This window comes from Polypterus senegalus, chromosome 11 (assembly GCF_016835505.1).
Source record: "Polypterus senegalus isolate Bchr_013 chromosome 11, ASM1683550v1, whole genome shotgun sequence".
Classification (NCBI taxonomy): domain Eukaryota; kingdom Metazoa; phylum Chordata; class Cladistia; order Polypteriformes; family Polypteridae; genus Polypterus; species Polypterus senegalus.
In genome coordinates this window covers 148,487,931-148,508,695 of record NC_053164.1, presented here as the reverse complement: position 1 = coordinate 148,508,695, position 20,765 = coordinate 148,487,931, and the positions used below count along the sequence as shown (strand labels likewise).

General features: G+C 35.9%; 1 protein-coding gene and 1 long non-coding RNA gene across 2 annotated transcripts; one reads left to right on the top strand and one right to left on the bottom strand.

Annotated features, from left to right (window-relative positions):
- Window positions 1-349: 349 nt before the first annotated feature.
- slc35e3 (solute carrier family 35 member E3) lies at window positions 350-20,289 on the bottom strand. Its single transcript, XM_039769787.1, has 5 exons — window positions 19,754-20,289; window positions 17,217-17,327; window positions 13,250-13,408; window positions 4,573-4,655; window positions 350-863 (listed from the first exon to the last, which is right to left on the bottom strand). The coding sequence occupies exons 1-5, from the start codon at window positions 20,153-20,155 to the stop codon at window positions 677-679; spliced, it is 942 nt and encodes a 313-aa protein (XP_039625721.1). The 5' UTR covers window positions 20,156-20,289; the 3' UTR covers window positions 350-676.
- LOC120539580 lies at window positions 16,057-16,863 on the top strand. Its single transcript, XR_005635629.1, has 2 exons — window positions 16,057-16,116; window positions 16,602-16,863. It is a non-coding gene; the product is annotated as an uncharacterized LOC120539580 (long non-coding RNA).
- Window positions 20,290-20,765: the final 476 nt, after the last annotated feature.

The following is a 20,765-nucleotide window of genomic DNA, read 5'->3' as shown; positions in this document are numbered from 1 at the left end:
TGTTTTTAAATAAAAAGACAAACTATATATCTTGCATTGTTGCCTTACAGTATTAAAAATGCAATTTAGATTATGTCTAGCACTGGCTTAATTGTTTTCATGAGTTGTCATCCTTACCTTTGTGCAGTGATGTCTTTTGAGCTCACAGAAGCCAGGATGCTTGGGTCAGGCTGTAATTCTTCAGAGTCTCAACAGACAAAGGTGCCTGGAGTACTCCCATCCTTAGGTTATTAAGTCTCTGAGGAGATGCTGATAGTTCAGCTATCGTCTACTGTATATCTATATCATCTTTTTACTGAATACCAAAATATACCTTATTTTTAGAAGAGAAGAATGGCACACACACAAATATTATTATAAAAGCACTTATTGTTTTCATGATTTCATTTCAATTTTTACCATATACCCTAAGTACATTTAATGCACTGCTTTACTGGGGTGACCCTAGAAAACTTTAAATTGTTTTTGGTTTGAATCAAGTAGTTTTCATGTCCTCCTCAGCAGTATAAAAAGAAAATGAAAAAGCTAACTGGCAGAAGAATACAGGATATGGCACAATATATTCTTTAAATAAAACTGTGGCATAATATATTTTTCACATTGTGTATTCTTCATTCTTCCTTGTGTTGCAGATCCATTTTACTATTCCAACTCCAAAAAAAGTCTTCCGATGATATTATGGCCTTGACATCAGTTTACTCTTCCCTTCTTCTTGTTCACTTAGTTTGAAATGTGTGTATGACAAAATTCCAAACATTGTACACAAAATACCCAAGCCTTGGTTCAAAGACAATGGATCTTCAAATAGCATATAGCCTCCCAGGAGAGTAATGCAAAACTTAAAATGGCCAAACATGTTGTATCTATAATTTATAACGTTAAAGAAAATGTTTATCATTAGCAGACATATGATCTTAATCTATCAGACAGCTATTTGCAGCATTTAACATAAGCACAAGATATAATAACCATAGACATTTAAGAGCTTTATAGCCTGATCAGATCTTAAAAAGAAGGCTCAATGTAACTACCTGTAGTCATAAACAAACTGTAATCTTTACCCAAAACAACATAATTATACTATGGCTATCACAATATTATGTTAACTGTGTTTTTATCAATCTGTGGTGTTTCAATATAACCTATAACTCAATTACACAGGCAAATACACTGCTATCAGGTAAACCCTCTTTATGTTGAAGGTTTTTAGAAATGGGTTGCAAACACATAATTATATACATTTAAGATCCCCGAAACAATAATCCAGCAGTTGTCTTTTTAGTCCTCCATGTACTTAAAACACAACCAACTAAAAACTTGCAAGCAAGTATGACAAGGTTTCTATTTGCATTTAATGTTAAATGATGATAATAAACTATATATTCTCTAACTTCTGGGTATTTTAGAAAATTATTTAAACAGGCGGCAAAAAAGTAAAGGTTACAGCTTACACAGGCACTACAGCCACATACCATACTTGCTGCTTGATAATTTGCATACAGACATCTGAGCTCCTACTTTTCTGTGACTGAGAATTCTCTTTTTGAGGGTTGCAATGCAAAATCTGTTCCATCCACAATATGGCGTACTAAGCTATGAGACAAATCTAGCAAATGCTTGCTTTTACTTCTGTCATATGTAGCTTAAGCACAATAATCAAGTTAGCAGATTATATTGGTCCATAATGATAGAAGGTTTATTAATTTTTTTTTCTAGGATTAAATTTTGATTATGTAGAAGTTACCTGGGTATATCTGGATATATGCTTTGCTGCTAATCAATACAAGAAGCTTGGGAATAGGAGGGTGTAAAATAAAGATAGAAGAATTTATAGTTTGACAGGCAAGTGACTAATTAATATATGCTTAGGCTATTTTTCTGGTAATTTATGCTATAATTTATTGCTACATTTTATATAACCAATAAAGCCATTGCAATCTATTACATTCTTCACATCAAACTATTAATATCTGAAGGAGTTACTTTGAATCTGCATGTAGTTACTTTGCACAACCAATAAATGTGCCTTAGAATTGATTGGTTTGATATACAATATTATTTGTAAAATAATAATAATTAAAAAAAAAACAAACAAAAAAAAACTTTCCAAACACTTTAGCCACACAGCTCCTTAGCTCCCCATTCTATATAAAAAAAACAGGGCAAAACAAAGGAGCATCTAGAATCCATCTCCTTGTGTGTCTGCTTCCACTGTGGGGAAAAACAAAGGGACCTATTTTGAGTTTAGGCTTCAAATCTGCCAGTGTCTTTTGGACTTCTTTGGGTCACAAGGTTTCAAGTTTTTATTACATTTCAGTGTATATTTCTGGTTATAAAAATTATAATGTCTCTAAAGTTACATCCAAAATAGTCTTACATTTAAAATATAGAGATATTGTACAATCATGCAAATGTGTTTGTGATACTCCAATCTAATATAATAAGTTCAGCCAGTGAAAGTGCTTTTTCTCCACCCTTAAGCCAGTGTGTACCAAATGTCCTCTGCACTTCAATGTGCACATTAAAACACTGTGCTTACTTATAGAGAATCTGACTTAATGTGCATTATTCCTTTGTATGTATACTTCCCAAAATGATGTTGTTTTCTTACAATACATTCATGGTATCTTCTATTGGTGGTGGTGGTGGTGGCAGTAGTGGTAATAGAAATGTAACACGTACAGAGTACAGTGAAATTTGTACTTGTATGTCCAACCAAGTGGCAGCACATCACCATTCTCTGATGGCATGATAAACAATGAAAGTAAATTGAAACAGAAAAAGGTGTGCATCTTTTAAGCCATGGCCACATAAAGACAATCCCTGCAAGAAATGCGGGCAAGTTAACAAGTAGCCAGTACTGCAGCTAGCAACGATGTAAATATTTTTAGAAAGACATTCTGAGCCCTTGCTGCTGCAAATGATTAAATTAAGAAGTCATAACACATTTTTGTATACATTTTTATAAATTCCATAATGAAGTACCAATAAGAAATAATTACAAAGTTATGTCTGAATAAGAGGCTAACTCAGAGCCAATAGAATGAATGGCCTGTTTTGTTTTTAAGTGACTATAGCCATAAAATGATTTCACTATTAGTAGTATAATCTATCATAAATGCAGCTAAGTAGACAATCGACGGTTTTCAATAGACATGATTATTAAAAGTTGCCTCAATTTAAGAGAGAAAGAAAAAAAAAACAAAACATTGGTAAGCAAACACCAGTTCATTATAAATTCCAAAACTGGTAGGGAGTGCCTGCAATATACCATATGAAAGCATAACAATGGTGAAACACATATCTAATAGTTAACAGTTAAATGTCTCTTTTATATGTTATGATGACTCATAACTTGCACCCTACAAAAGTCGCGAATACAGCCAAGTTTATTTTACGATAATATATCAGCAGAAACTAAAACCTAATAAAATTCTAAAAATGTATTCTTTCACAAGTAATTTAAAAAAAGTAGGGGGCCTAAAAAAATTTTGCAATGCAGTAAATTTAGCTGGGAACTACTACTACATTTCCTACTAATAGATCTGATTAATTATTCAGTTATCAGGCCACCGATCCAACCTTTCATCACAAACATAACTTTTATAAGAGGGAAGGAAAAAAAATGAATACCTTCATTACCTTATAAAAACAATAGGGTACCCTAGACCACGGGTAACAAACTCCAGTCCTGGAGGGCCGCAGTGGCTGCAGGTTTTCACTCTGACCACCTTCTTCATTAATGACCAGTTTGTGTTGTTAATTTACTTCTTTTGCCTTAATTTTAATTAACTTGATTCAGGCCCCTTAGTTGTTTCTTTTTCCTTAATGAGCAGCCAAACAATAATGAGACACAAAACAAGTCACCACATGACCAGCTCCCCTGTGCCCATCACATAATATCTGAAATTAAAGAGATGTGATGGTAAGGTTGATCTCTCAGGTCACCAAAACATTTTGACGTTGTTCTTAGGAAAAACAGAAAATCAAAAGTTTTGGAAATGCTTGCTGTGGTAGAGTGAGAGCAGCAATGAGCCATGGAATTAAATAACGAGTTTAATTAACAGCAAGAATTGGCTTCTCATTAAGAAACTGGTTGGAGTTTGACATTACAACCTAGCTGGTCATCTGCTGGCTCATTTCACATCTCAATTCTGTTTGGCTGCCATTTAATGAAAAAACAAATCAATTCAGAACACTGAATCCTTAAAAAATACGGCTATTAAAATGAAGGGAAAAGAAGTTCATTAGCAGTGAAAACTGCTTGTTGGTTAGGAAAAGGGTTAGAATGAAAACCTGAAGCCACTATGGCCCTCCAGGCCTGGAGTTTGAAACGACTGCCCTAGACCATGTGTACAGCACAATAATACACCAAGAAAAAGAAACATTGGACTGACTGCCAGTCAGATGACTGCCATGGTAGTTTAACTCATTAACACATCCACTGTTCTACTATGGAGAGTGGAGATAAACCCAAAAAATAGGAAATCTGAACTTCATCATACCATATACAACAGGTACATCAACAGGGTCCATCCCTACAACATTGTTTGGGAGTAAATGAAAGGATACGTAACAGGAGAGGTGTTTCCAATAATCCAGTAAATAGATAAGTTGACTAAAAATGCTATAACACCAGAGAACAGGACCATAACCTGTAAAGAAAAAAAAATAATGGTGAGAAATAACACATTTTTGGAAAAAGTTGACACAATATTGAACACTCTGTTTAGGGACTACTAAAAGAAATGATTTTAAAAAGTAAGTGACATAGTGGCAGTTAACATTAACTCATAAGTCTGCCCGTTCAGTTCCTACCGTTAACTGACCATGAGGCACAGCCGTAACATCAAGATTCTAAAGTACAACAGGAACTTGTTTGTGGCTGACTTTTGGCTTTTCGGCTATGTCATGGTGGCACAGTTTAAAGGAAGTGTCCAAAAACTGTACGACATTGCACCTTAAAACACTACGATAGGTGGTCTATGAGTGAGCGAGTGAGGAAACTCTCGTTACCTTATTCAAATGTTGTTTAAATAATGATTCCAACTAATGACAGTGCCATTTTTAGATATGAAATGTCACAGTTTTTTCCTCTGGGGGAAAAAAAAAACAAACTTTAAAATGGGAACATTTGCCTTTTCAATATGTAGGACATTATTCTGCCAGATCTGACTTTTCTATCGAACAAACATGGTCAGTTTCTGCAGAAACTAATCTTAAAATTTATTTGTAGAACAAGTTGCACTGGTTTTTCAGGGAATACAGTACTAATGGAATTCTACACTGTTCTCCTAAAAGGTTTGTTGGTGCATTTAGTGCTTTTATATCCTGTAGAAGATACTGCACTAACTGAACAAGGGAGACTGAAAAGCTTATTACCAAGTTTCAATTGAATTCTTTCTTTTTCATACAGTATATGCAAACATTTTGGAAAAAAACATAGCTATAAAAATCAGTTAAATACAAAACTTAGCTTATGCGATTAAATAAGCTCAACCAAGTTTGCATACAATCTGTAGATAAAAAACAAACCCTACAACATTTGCCAAAGTGGGAAATACTTTGTATTTCCATTAACATTTATGACATATCACAAGTACTAGGGTGTTGTACTGTGTTAGCCATTATGAATGTAGTGAAAAGTCAAGCAAAATGACACCTTTTATTGCCTAACTAAAAAGATTACAATATGCAAGCTTTCGAGGCATATTGTAATCTTTTTAGTTAGCCAATAAAAGGTGTAATTTTGCTTGAGTTTTCACTGACATATCACAACTAATTTCATGTTAAATATGATTCACAAATATTTGGCCTGTGTTTTTACTCCATACTACATAACAGAAATATAAAACACTGGGCTGTTAATATGCTTGGATCCTGAATACTTAATAGGAACTGGTAAATTACAAGTAATTGTGTGTGACATGCATACACCATAAACTTAAGGATTTCCCGTCAGCAGTTGTTAAGGTAACCTTTTGAAGAAAAGACAAACATGAGACTTAAAAACACTGCAATTCTGTTCAGAACCCATGACATATTTTACGTAGCAAACACTACCATAAACAGCCTTAAAAGAAAGGCTTAAAAGAACTTGTATAATGTAGGAAGAAAATTAAAGCCACATACAACAGTAAACCTAAATTGGTCACTGGCATAACACAGGACAAGTAAATGAAGAATTGTTACCATTACCCTTTCATTCTAAAATATCAGTATTTGGCCTATAATGGCACAGTGTTGTCAGAAAAAGAAGGTATTGGAGAAATGTGCTTTATGTTTGATGCTGCTCAGCTATAATCCGGTTTCACATAACCATATTAAAAACAAAGCAGGTAAAAAGACAATACGCTATGAAAAGCATAACATAGAAGGAAGTGACTGACTTAATAAGAAAAAATAAATAAGTTGGGAAAAAAGAATGAAAAAAAAAAATGTTTACCTAGTTTTATAAACCCAACCATCAATCCATCTCCTGAAGTAATTAAACTAAATATTAGTATAATAAGCAACTATAGTTGATTCCAGAAGCATCATTGCAAAGCAGGGACCAATTCTAGGAACATCGGCTATTCCAACACACTCGCACCTAGAGTGCCAATGTTTTAAATATATTTGATTTTAAAGATTGAATTAGTAGAAGAGGGCAAGTTAGGAGTCACCCAATAACAGCCTGTGGAAGAAAAAACAACAACAACAAACAACTAATGTACAAACAGCGAGAATGTGAGAAATCTTCCAGACTGTGACAAGACTAGGATAAGAACCTAGTGTTTCAGAGCTGGGAGGCCTTACCAATAGCAAGAATAACCATTATGGTCCATGCCACACTAGAAATGTTGGGCATTTTAATTTATATGGATCAGGTGCGGCAAAATTAAAAAGAAAAATGCCATTAACCTTTGAATATTCATTAACCCTCAACAAAAGTAAAGTAATCCAATACATAGCAGGGCTGGAAATATAAGTAGCAAGGGATCACCAACATTTTGTTTACAATAGAGAATGCAGTAATAGCCTGCCAGATTAGATTTGCTCATAGTTAAGGAAATTGCTAGATCAAACAGAAATAAAGTGCTGCATTCTGTGTGGTGGTTTCATGTGTAAAAATCCAAAGACTATTGTTCTGTCCCCAATTCCTTTTGCATCAATGACAAATACCAGTGTAAATGAGAAGTGCTCAAAGTTGTACACATACCTCTAAAAAAGCTAACAGCTGTACTAATTTAAATTCCACACCTTTACTTACATAATCCAGTTATGGTTAAACAATAAACATAACTTCACCATGGTGGTGTAATAGACTGGCTCCAGTTCCAGCAAACTATTACTCCAATTTAAGATTTGCATGTAATTCCAATATGCACTTATGCCTTCTCTTCTTTTTTTTTAATTTTATTGTAATCATTCCATACAAATAGATCAATTTTTTTTTTTTTACAAAAAAATAGGATTGAAACCAAATCAACCCACACCCGGGAAAGAGAGCATGGCCAACAGAGTAAAGCTTAAAGCTAGTAAAAATAAGTAAATTGATGAGTTTAATAAGCGGATAGATAAATGGAGAAGAAAAAGAAATTGGAAGAGAATCCGTTTCCTCGGTGCTTTAAGAGCTTAATCTAAAATGTTATTGATTAGATCCTGCCAGGTTTTGAAAAAGTTCTGCACAGATCCTCTAAGTGAGAATCTGATTTTTTTTCCAATTTCAAATAGTATAAAACATCAGTTATCCACTGACTTAAAAGAGTAGAGTTAGGATTCTCCCAGTTGAGCAAGATAAGTCTACGTGCAGGTGAAATTATAAAGCAGCTTTATTTTTCAGTGTCACAGTGAGAAAAGTTTCAGAAAAGCAGACAATCAATATACATGACAGCGTCAAGGCTCCTCTGAACCCCATCTGTTGGGTGGGGCAAGTTTTTATACCCCTAGAATGCGTTTTGATAATGATTTACTATCATTATGAAATGCAACAGTCAACACGTTTAGTATACACAATCCTTGAGCCCCTTCAACGCCCCTTGTGCAACTTGATTTCTTGGCCCCTTTTGTTATGGCGTTCAGATGTAAGCTAAGGGAAAAAGTGATAAGGCAGACTCATGTGTGGAATGCATAGACCTTGAGTCCTTTGGAAAAATATTTTTCTGTTTTGCTCAGCAAAGCATGCTTTTAAATCAGACATGAATTAGTACAAGGGAATGAAGAGAACGTTCATTTTCCACAGTAGTAAAGATGATCAGTTTGCTTGTTCTTCTCCACTTTAAGCCCATCTGGAAGAACACCAAACACAGCTGTTAATGGGTTAGGAAGGATTGTGACACCGAGGCTGTATGAAAGGCATTTAAAGATTTTGGTCCAGAATGATGTTAATTTGGTGCAGGCCCAAAACATGTAAACCCAGTAAGGCTGGGACTTGATTGCAGCGTTTGCAGGTTGGATTTTGCCCTGGAAACATTTTGGAGAGTATTAGCTCAATATATCATTTTGAGTTGATTAATTGTATGCTTTGTGCATATGGAGCTCGAGTGAATTCTCTCCTTTGCTACCTTCCACTCCTTTTCTGATATGTTGAGTGAGAGATCCTTTCCCACTGTCCTCTTGGATCTTTGAAAGGGAGGGACTGTAAAATGGTTTTATATATTGCAAAAATGCTGTCTGAGTCCTCAAAACTGAGCAATATTTTTTCCAGCATAAAGGAAGGTGGGAGATGAGGAAAATCGTGCAGGTTCTGTTTAACTAAGTTTTTAATATGAAGATAATGAAAGAAATGTGTTGCTGGAAAGTTAAATTTGGAATGTAATTGTTCATAGGATGCAAAGACGTTGTCTATGTAAAGATCTCTAAGTGATTTAATCCCAGATGTTTTCCAGATTTTAAGAAGTGCATATGTTTGAGAGGGTTAAAAAAGGTGGTTCTCGTGCAGAGGGGCCACAGATAATAGCTTCTCCGTCTTAAAATGCTTCCTACATTGGTTCCATATTCTGAGTGAGTGAAGCACAATTAGGTTATTAGTATATTGGCGATAACTTGCAATTATGGGGGTACAAGGCAGGGGATATAAAGAAGTATGGCAGGATTTTATTTCTATTACGGACCAAGCCTATGTATGTTCATCTATCTGTGTCCATGTCCAGGTTTTTATAGCTTGTATGTTTGCTGCCCAGTAATAAAACTGAAAGTTAGGTAGAGCCATGCCACCTTCTGCCTTAGGCCTTTGTAGCATTACCCTTTGGATACATGGATGTTTTAAGTACCAAATAAAAGAGGTTATCGTTGAATCTAATTGCTTAAAAAATTATTTATTGATGTATATTGGAATGTTCTGAAAAAAAAAGCTTAGAAAGAATATTCATCTTAACAACGTTAATTCTTCCAGCTAGAGTGAGATGAAGGGTTGACCATCTATGCAAGTCTTGCTTAATTTTTTCCATACAGACGGCGAAATTTTGTTGATAAAAAGCTTTGTTTACTTGTGATGTTTTTACCCCTAGGTATCGAAACTTACGCCTTCTCTTCTAATTGCAGTGCTATTATGGAAAATTGTATTAGTAACCAATCCACTTGTACTCCCAAAGTATTAGTGTATGTTTAATCAGTGTCCCTCAGTTCAATGCTGTTCTGATAAAATTGGGGAAAAAACACCACAGTAGGTTGCTGATTAACTAATCAGCGGCTGCAGAATGTAATGGACAGATGTATAGGCTATGTGAAGACTGAATAACAATGCAAAATAATTTCTTTCATTTTTATACTCAAAGTTTATACTGAACAAGATTTTTAGTGACGAAAAAGTCCTCCTTCAATAACAAACATGTTTCACAGGTTGAATGTGAAAAATTCAGCAAATTGTAATTGTTTTAGTGCTATTATTTCAAGCTTTAAAAGGTGAAAAACTAACTTTTATGATAGAAATTAAACATTTTGATTTCAAGATGTTTATGCTTTACAGAATCTTTTGTATTTTGATGACAGATCTTAAAATGAAACTTAATGCAATATGTCACTTTTAAATACAGAGAGTGGCAAGGAGGACCACATGTGTTTATTTTAAAACTTTAAAATCTTAAGAATAGCTTCTAAACATACAGTAAATGTCACACAAATGTATTAAAATGTTCATAAGTTGTTCATCAAGAAGACACAATACTAACATGCTTAACAGGTTTATAAGTAAAAGAAATATTTTACTGTTAAGCTAATAGGCCTATTGTTTACTAAGATGCAATTTCAAATTTATCTTTACCCTTTTCTTTTTCCAATTGAAAGTGTAAGCTGCTGCACTTAAAAACAAGCTCACTGTTCAAACTGAAAAGGTGTCCATTTTAATTAAAAGTACAAAATAAAAAATGTATGAATTAATCAAAGTAGCTTTTCTTGCTGTTTGTCTAATAACACAGGACAACTTTTCAGATTCCTCTTTCTCAGTTTATTACTCCACTTCATTTAATGTAAAGGCTAATATTCCATTCGTCTCTTGCTTTCTGTTAAAACAAGCCTCAATGTGCTACTCTGTACTTACAATGCAGGAGGTTTGCCGGGCTGGCTCAGCTACCATAATACCTCGTGTAAATTTTCACCGCAGCTAAATTACCATAAAGCATAGAAAAGCACGGGCTGAAAAGACTGTTTTTAATTTGTGATTGGCTAATTTACTGATCACCAATCAAGTCTTTTTATAGTGAAAATCTGCCAATTTAGATCAGTGACTGATTGATTGAATCATTCCTTCAAAAAAGTAATTAAGGATAAATTACAATATAGCTTTAATAAAAAAGTAGTCCACAGGCTGGGGTAGAGGTCTAAAACTACAAATTTGTACAGTTAGAAGCCGCATTGCTTCCAGTATAACAAAAAAATGCAATGCATTTTGAATCTATGTTCATGACAACAAACATTTTGAAACAAGATGAATTTGTGAAGCTTATAAACACATACACACACGCACACAATATAGACATCGAACAACATAAGAAAAAAGTACTAATTATTCTCCAAAACCCACAATCTGTTTAACATGACCACTTCTAGACATATTCATCATAATTATGTAAATGACTTCTGAGGTCATGATGTAAGGTTGTAGCGGGGCCAAATAGTTAGTGTTAAATGTCAGTCCTGAGTGCGTCTCGTTTTATTGTCCCGTTTGCTGTTTGTATGTGTAGCAGTTAATGCCATCCCCATAAAGGAGGAAGGATGATGGAAGGAGACCACAGCCGCAAACCTGGAAAACACCTGTTCTTAATTAATCAATCACAGCCTTCACACAGACTATTTAAGTAATCAGGAGAGAGAGAAGAAAGAACGAAGGAGACCATTTTGTTTCAACCACTTTTCAACTTGCTTGTTTTTTCACATTGCGCCTTTTCACCAGTTTGCTTTTCATTTTGCCGGACTGTCTTTCAACCTCCATCTACTGAGACCCCGGGGTCGATTCACCATCCACCATACGCCGAGGAATCACGGTGAGGTTGCTCCAATCGCCGGGAAAAATCAAACGCCGCATTTACCGCTAGTTCAGTCATCCGTTTTCAGGACAGTTTTATAATCGGACTCAAGTTCACAATCATTCAGTTTATCAGTCATTTTGTTATTTGTGTTGTGTGTTATATGTTACAGGGGCAAGGGAGGGTTTTTGTTGTATTTATGTTTGGTGGTGTCTTGTTGTTGCTGGGGTGGAGGGATATTTATATTAATATCTGTTTCCTGTTTTTTCAATGTCTTGTTTCATTTAATATATTTAATCCGTTTAATTTTACATCTTGCTTTTGTGTACTTACATTTACACCGTCGATTGTGGGGAAAAGTTTAATTGGTTAGAAGTACGGCTTGATAGGTAGATTATTTCTCAGTAAATTCTCCAGGCCACAGGTCTTGGAGGTGTAGCTGCCGGCTGGGTAAAGGGGTCAGCCGTTACAAGGTTCATGCGACTTGGTGGATAGCATCTGGATAAGTACTATTATGAAATCTGGAATTCTAGGTAGCGATTCACCTGAGCCAACTACCAGATGGAAGGAGAGTGAAAAGATGACTTCTCAATTTTTTGCTTGTCAGTGCTGGCTTAATTTACCTTCATCTGAATATGAACAAGCCCTATATGTTTGACTGTTGTATATATTAAGTTGTGTTTGCTGCTTGCATTTTCCGTGTTTCTGTTAGACTGCCTTATGATTAACTCATGGAGTGGTAGTATAGGGGCAAAGAAAGTCTTCTTATTAAGTGAAACAAGAAGAAGTGAACTATGAATGCAATTAACATTCTTTGCTCAATTACTTTCAATAGCTCCAGTTATTCCTTAGTGTTTTCCCATGCTTAAACAGTACAGTATGTCAGTGAATAAATGCATTCCCCACACAAAACACACTATGTTTTTACAGTCTTCATTTTCAAATGTCTCAAATGAACCACACTATATTACATGGGGTACGCATCGGAGTACTTATAAGACAGATCTGAACCAAATCAAAGCTTTCATTACACAGTTTAAAAGATGTTGTGTATCATCTCATTCAGTTATCATTTAGGCAATGTTTGGTACAAATTATTTAGTGTGATAATAAAAATAAAACAGTAATTTCACCATCTCTACACTAAAATAATTTTATTATTGTTCATTTCATTGAACAGATGTCAAAAGAAATATGGTAAGACAGAGTCATCTTAAAATTATGAGGATGTTATTTGTAGGCAAAGTTACACCTTTGCCCACAGGCATCTTGAATGTTAATGCTGTTGTATCTCTGCATTTCAAACATAAATATTTATCTGCTATGACACAAATGCCAATGCCTGTGTTTAAGTCATTAATAGACTCACCCATTACTTATGCTATTGTCATTACTTATAAAAGTGGAATTATGAATTTCTATTCAGAATTGCAACTATTTTTAAATAGCAAAAACAGGAAAATTATTCCAGTAAGATTACTTGTTCTGCTGCTTTGGAGAAAACTGTACAAGAAATCATATTTAAATCCATTCTCACCCCCTAATTTCTTTCTCAATGGTTTGTTTTAAAACAGAATCAAATCCATGATTTCTTTCTCTTTGTGAGCTGAAATAAAAGCCAAAAAATTATCTAAAATCAGGGCTGCAAATTAAAATTAGAAAATTGTAAATAACTGCATCTACTGTAGCTGTAAAGCTTCAGAACTAACTACTGTGCCACTATATTATCCTTGCACATATGTACAGATACAATACAACAAATATTTACATTTCAAAGTAGGGAGAGAAAAGGAAAAAAATCTTACCACCGCTGAGACAGACCATGGCCCAAAGATCCCTCCTTCTCCAGTCAGGGGTTCAAAGAATGGTATGATAAGAAGTAAAAATGCTGAAGACATGGGGGCCTGATAGTAGAGCAGCTGCATGGAATTAACCTGAAGTTCATGCTGCTTGGCTCCAACCCACTAAAACGTGAGACAATAAAGAAAAGTAGAGACAAAAAAACTAAATCAATAGAACGAATGGCTCTTTACATAATTATATACAATCAGTCAGTTATGGTTAGTAATTAGCATGTTGCTGTGGCTTGCAAACCTAATATAACCTAATGGCTACTATATTTTTAAGCAGTCTAAAAATTAGATGTTTATGCTGCAGAATGCTTCAGTTGATAAAGCTAGACACATTTTATTGGGACACCAAAAGGTTTGTGGAGTTAGAACAGTAGAACAATCTAGATGAGAACAGGCCATTAAGCCCAACAAAGCTCACCATTCTTGTCCACTTAATTCTTCCAAAACAACATCAAGTTGAGTTTTGAAAGTCCCTAAAGTCTTACTGTCTACCACGCTACATGGTAACTTATTCTATGTGTGTATGGTTCTGTGTATAAAGAAAAACCTCCCAATGTTTTTGTGATTTTTTTTATTTTCCCAATTAAGTTCCCATGTTCTTGATGAACTAATTTTAAAACAACAGTCTTAATCCAATGGACTAATTCCTTTTATAGCTTCAAACATTTCAATTATGTCTCCTCTTAATCTTCTTTTACTTAAAACTTAAAAGGCTCAGCTCTTTTATTTGTTCTTCATAATTCAACCCCTCTAGCCCTGGAATCAGCCTAGTATCTCTTCTCTGGACCTTTTCTAGCGCTGCTATGTAATTTTTGTAGCCTGGAGACCAAAACTGCACACAGTATTCAAGATGATGCCTTACCAGTGCATTATAAAGGTTGAGCATAACCTCCTTGGACTTGTACTCCACACACCGTGCTATATAACCTAACATTCTGTTAGCCTTCTTAATGGTTTCTGAACACTGTCTGGCAGTTGATACTGATAAGTCAACTACAACTTCTAAATCCTTCTCATAAGGGGTACTTTCAATTTTCAGATGTCCCATTGTGTATTCAAGCCTAACTTTTTTTAACACCCAGATCTCCAAGGCATTAAATTTTAGGGGGTGGGTTCCCGGTTTGTTTAGCCTGTTCGCTCTAGCTAAGAGAAGACAAGTTTGCAAAGGCCCAACTAAAATAAAAAGCATCTACTTGCAAAATGCATGTAAATTCCATCAGTGGATCTGGGAAGCAAGCATAACCTGAAATTACAAAACTCTGCTGATCAGCTCATCACCATCCTTGAAGAACTGTCTCCTATCTGAAGTAGGAACTTGAACTATGCTGGGACCCCCACTATCAGCATCACACTATTCCATCAGGCTTCCCTTCAGTTATTGCTATTTTGAAAGAAAGCAGACTGCTACCTGCACATCTTCAATGCACTATCTGCCACATCTCAATTCTTTCTGATATGATGAACACTATTTCAAGACTGATTTGTGATGTCTGTGTTCTCAAGTGCTTTCTCTACCCATTGTCCGGGACTGCTAGCATCACTGTGTACATCTCTAAATGCACACTAAAGCCATGAGTAAAAAGTTGGCTATCAAGATATCCTCTTCACAAGAAATGTATCAACTGCTTATTGCATAAATGACATGTTGGTGTCCAACTTTTTCTTGCAGTGTGCTATAAAAATGTAACATCATATTTTCCTCAAATTCATAACAACAGATGGATTTTGATACTGAGCATTTTAATATTGTAGGATATTTCTTAGTCATTTCAATATACTAATTATTTTGGTATGTCCCTTATACATATACGACTACATATTCATATTTTACAAGTATTCATATTGATCTTGTACAAGAGCATTATAAAAGTTGGAATAATTCATAGCGTTAACTGAAGGCCTCAATGTGGCATAGCATTATTGACAATGATGTCAAATTAAAATGAGTGTGTACCTCTGGAAGGTCTTTAAATTTAGGTACCTTACAGCAGATAAACAGGAACACTAGCAAGCTTTTACAATAATTCAGTGAAGAAAAAAAAAAAGAACTGTTATCGAAGACTGGAAAAAATTAACAAAATTTATAATCGGGTCGACAATTAGGAAATTAGGAAAATAGAATTACTTGTAATCTGTGATAAAAGGTTTTAACTACTTTCAAATGTGTTTAAACAAATATTGACTGAAGTAGGCGAATATTTAATGTACCCAAAGTTTATTTAAGATTTTGATCTTTCTTTGTAGTGTAGCAGAAAAGTGCATCCTTGGGGACCCTCACTATACCCAAGAAGATGCTGAGGTGGCTAAACATTAAAAAAATACAAGGAAAGTATAAGCACAACAAAGTAATTCATGTCTAGACAAAAACCTCCCACACCGAAGTTGTGTAAGTGGTGAAACTGTGAGTATGCAGCACAGTGCCTCATAAGTGCATCCACCTCTTAACTACTGCAGAAATGCACTGGTGAGAGTTATGACTAGACTTCTCTGTCCCATGCCTTTAAGAAGACATTATGATCTCAAAATTCACAGCCTGGGACCATGTACTGCCTTCTTTCAGCTAGGACATAGTTTTCCCTCATTAATCTTTGGTGGACTTTCCTTCTAAGCCGGGGTATAGTGAACCCTATCATTTGTGATGCTGGAGAGACAGGAATGAAATTAAGCTCTTCTCCCAATTGGTGATAATTATATAGCAATAGGCACAATACATATATTAGAATGCAAACCATGATAATCTTGACTATAAACTCCTGGAGGGTGGAAACTACATTTGCAGCCTATAAGGTGACAGATGAAATTCACTTCATTTGATCATGGTAAGAAATTTTATTTAATCTAAATTTCAAATTGTGCATTTAACTTTTTTTTTCTTTTTTGTGGTTTAGTTCAAGATGCCTCCTCTGCATTGTCTAAATTTTACTACCAAACAGTAGTCATCGTGAACATACGATGATGGCATAATTTCCAGACTGGCTGGTTCTTATTATATCCCCCACAGCCTTCAGTGAACTACAATCTGATAATTCAGGCATTAGAAAAAAAAAAACCAAATAAAACAAAAAAAAAAAAATTAGTGTTAATTTACAATTTAATTTTAAATGTGAAAATTTTACTATTCCTAATAATTTATTAAGTTATATTTATTTATCTCTTAGTCTTGCAGCAGTTTTGTAGCTATATGTCATTATATATTGTTACGCACGTGCGATTAGGGAGCAGTGTAAGGACCTAAACTGTAGCGTGAAAGCACATGCCAGAAGGGATTGGCGGGGTACTAACCTCTCTCTCTTTATTTCTGCAGAAAGAAAGACACACCGCCACCATGAATCTGCCATGTCTACCTGACCACGCATCACCACTTCCGCCTTCCCTCTGAAGACCCCATCAATTCCAGAATCCACCTCGGTTCCTTCCCAGCATTCATCTCTATTCATTTCCGGTCCCTCACCATAAATCTTAACCCACTCAGCCATTCTGGCAGTCTCTGTTAGATGAATTACTTTTGTATAAATCTGCTTGGACTCGCTATTTACAGTATACGGGGCCAGAAAACCCCAAACTTTTTTGAGTGGTTTGTCTCTTTTCTACAATATATATATATATATATATATATATATATATATATATATATATATATATATATATATATATATATATATATATAAAGATAGTTTACTGTCAAATAATGCAAAGAGTTACCGTCACGTGTTTTGCCCTCATTTCTTTATACAAGACATCTTGTATAATGGGCATGCATAGGCCAGCGCTCTAGAGTGGATGAGCAGCATGTCTGAATCATTTGTAGTTTAAGCCTCTATTGGGTTGTTACAGAAACACAAAGGCATTCACTCAACATTTTGCTTGACTTCCCGTTACATCCATAATGGTTAACACGGTACAACGCCCTGGTACTCACCACTTGATAAAGTGAAGTGACGAGGACACCCAGGACTGCAAACAGCATTCCCAAGAAGTTGAACTTCACATCATAGTAGGAGTTTAGAACAACACCCACACTGATAGGGATCTGTAAAATAAAACAGACAGAAATAAACCAAGAATATGTGCGAATTACTCAAACAAAGTGGAAGAGTATAGCATGCACAAAGTCGATTGCATTGATAATATTTAATCTCTCAATCATACAAAAAAAATCTTGGGGAGGCAGACTAGGGAGACGAGACGTGATCTTCTTGGAAGACAATTTGAAGTCCTGCGAGAGACACTTTAACTTGCTCCCAGCTCTTAAAACAACGACAAGTGACAAGCAAAACACACAGCTCGCCAGCAGTAGAAAGCCAGCAGATGATCCGATCACTTCTCCTTCGCGTGCATTCAGCCGCACCCCCTTGACAACACGAGCAGCGTTATACGTCCTGCGAGAAAGAAATGTAACCATGCCCGGGGCCAAGAATAAAGGACAAGTATTATTTTTACAAAAGTTACAAAGTAAAAATGAAAATAATGCATATGTAACAATTCCCATGAAAATAACAATCTCTTTAAATTGTACAGGTCCTTCTCAAAAAATTAGCATATTGTGATAAAGTTCATTATTTTCTGTAATTCTGTATTATTTCATGAGCTGTATGCCAAAATCATCAATATTAAAACAATAAAAGGCTTGAACTACTTCAGTTGTGTGTAATGAATCTAAAATATATGAAAAGTCTAATGTTTATCAGTACATTACAGAAAATAATGAACTTTATCACAATATGCTAATTTTTTGAGAAGGACATATCCAGTAAAACAAACCTGGGGGTGGAGCCCCTAAGTCTTCTGAGCTCCACGTATCAACAGGAGCCAACTGAGAATGGAGCTATTAAAATACTGAAAAATTATTTACTGGTAAAAAGGTTGGATTTGGATTATTCGAGAATGGATACAAATGATCCTTGCTTTTCCTATATTGCAGTTACAACATTGTAAAGAAAGGGACTAAGAATGATAGATACTGTTTTATCGCAATTACTGTACCTTCTCTAAGAAAAAGATGGAAAGTGCACAAATAAAATCAGTGGGACACTGGACTCAGAAGTGGCTCTGGGACATTTTAAGACTACAGCCTGCAGATGACAGTTATTTTCAGAACATGCATTTTTATTGTAAACAAGCTGAATCCCTGCTTTAGAATACATAGGATACTATAATTTTGTCAAAAATGACAAAACTCATTAATTCAGCCACCCAATTGAAACCAGTTTGTTCCAGGACACTTTTTTCCAACACGTCAACTAAACTGCTCATGTATTTATTTTAATTTAATTTTCGGAATTAAATTAAGGATTAAGGATCAAAATAGCCAGAGATTCTAGTCACTTGTTTATCCATTTTCAAACAGTTTTCATTCACTTTTAAGGTTGCAGTGGCTCATTGTGTCAGCATTAGACAGAAAGAAGCAATCAAATTTTCACTAGAGTCAGTCCAATAAAGGGAACTCTTAACATATCGAGCCTGGGGAAGTTTATTCATCAACTAATCTTACCATGCTGGTAGGGTGGGATATTGGAAAACCCACAAAAATATAAAGATAACAGACAAATCTAAGCAGCTGTATGGAAACACCTTGTACATTTACAAATTTGACTGACACCTTTTTCCAAGGAGACAAAACATTTGACTTACAATTGATTACATTTCATTTGTTTTTCCAATTGGAACTTTGGCAAAGTGACTTGCTCATTGTCACACACTGTCATCTGCAAAAATTTGAACCCACACCCTGAGGGTTTGAAGTTCAAAGCCTTAACCACTACACCACACTGCCTGCAACAACAACAAAACCCAATATGTGAAGTGATTACTGATACAGATCAAACACTTTCACATCAAATGTGTGTAGCACTTAATACAGTACTCTACATAAAAGAAATGGAAAGGGGTGGATGGAGATAACCTGCATAATGGCCTGCTTGTTAATGGCAAGAAGGCAGGTTGAAAATGAACTAAAAATGAGGCCTACTTATTCACAATATGAAACAGATGAACTTCTTCATTGGTGCAGTTTCTGACCCACTGAATCTTTTTTGATATATTAACTGTTGTCCCATTGTAATCAAACTGTAACGACTACGCAGTGATGTCATCCCACTTGTACCCTGTTAAAGGGCCCAACTTTTATTCCAAGTGAAGCGAGCTCTGTATTTAGCGCCAAATGATGTCAGTCATCGGCAATCACTCCTTCCCTCTGTATTCTGGCAGGCGGGCATTGCTGCCTACCTACCCAGCGTCTTTAGAGATGAAGGAGCCAATACATTATAGACGATATTTTGCACGAAACCTGGGATTTGCCTACAGCAATTCAACCATTGTAAACGGTCAAAGTTCGCACACGTGAGCTACAAAGAGTTTACAGGAGAAAAAAAAAGGAACCAGTCGTCACAACAGATTTGGTCCCCAACTTTCATATCCAAAACAGGGTCGTGGCATAGAAAGAGATCTCGCACTTACCAAGGTTAATTTAATTTTGGTGGAGAATGTCTTCTTGTAGTATACAGTCTGGATGACGATAATCACCGGCGTGGTCATAGCTTTAGCGAGCTGGTAAGTGCCAATAGTGTTGTTCTGAAGGGACAGGTTGGTGAAAGCCACGAAGCCGCAGAAACTCAATGCCAGAAGGAAGATTTTGGAAGGCTGCAAACTTTTTGGAGCGAATATGTCCATCTTTTGACAGAGGTAGAGCCCTAGCCAAGTTACTACAAAGTGCACCAATGTCAGTGTCATGTTGGGAAAGCCATACTGCACGTAAATCCACTTGTTGATAAATACGATGCATATGGAGGAAAGCAGGTTGACCAACAGTCCCGCAGCGATGCGCCGGTGGCCGAACAGCTCGCACACTCGGGTAGCCATGACGATTTGCTAGCCTGCGCCGCTACCTCTAAGCACGCACCTTACATACAATACCGCCCATTCTACCGGCAAAGCCTTCAGCAGGGTCACCACCACTGCCTCGGCAGCCGAACTAGCGCCTCTGCCAAAGCGCCCATTCATTACGCGGGTTCCGGCTCAGCCAATGATACGCTACACGCCACGTTGACACGTCCCGCCAATCAGTATGAGACTTGGGCGGGTCGCCACTGTTTCGTCCCCAGAGAGAGGAAGTGAAGTAATACGCAGAGGCTGACGTGGAGTAAGTCGGAAACAATGTTACCTTTGTAGGAAGTTGAGTGTTTGGTTCACTTAGGCAGCCACCGTTTGTTATAAATAAGATAATAAGCAGTTTATCAGATTTCGTTAGTTTGTGGAAAGTGATCGCATAATGGATACATAATTCAAATATTTTTAAACACTCCTAATCCATTTTTTCAGGGTCGCCGAGGTCGGCATGAGAAGATACAAATCATCGATGGGACTACTCACGCAGGACAGAATTCAAGGATATGCGTTTGCCTAAATACAGTTTTACATCCATCGACAGACGTATTAAAAGAAATAACCTAAAAGCAGTCTAACCGCCTCA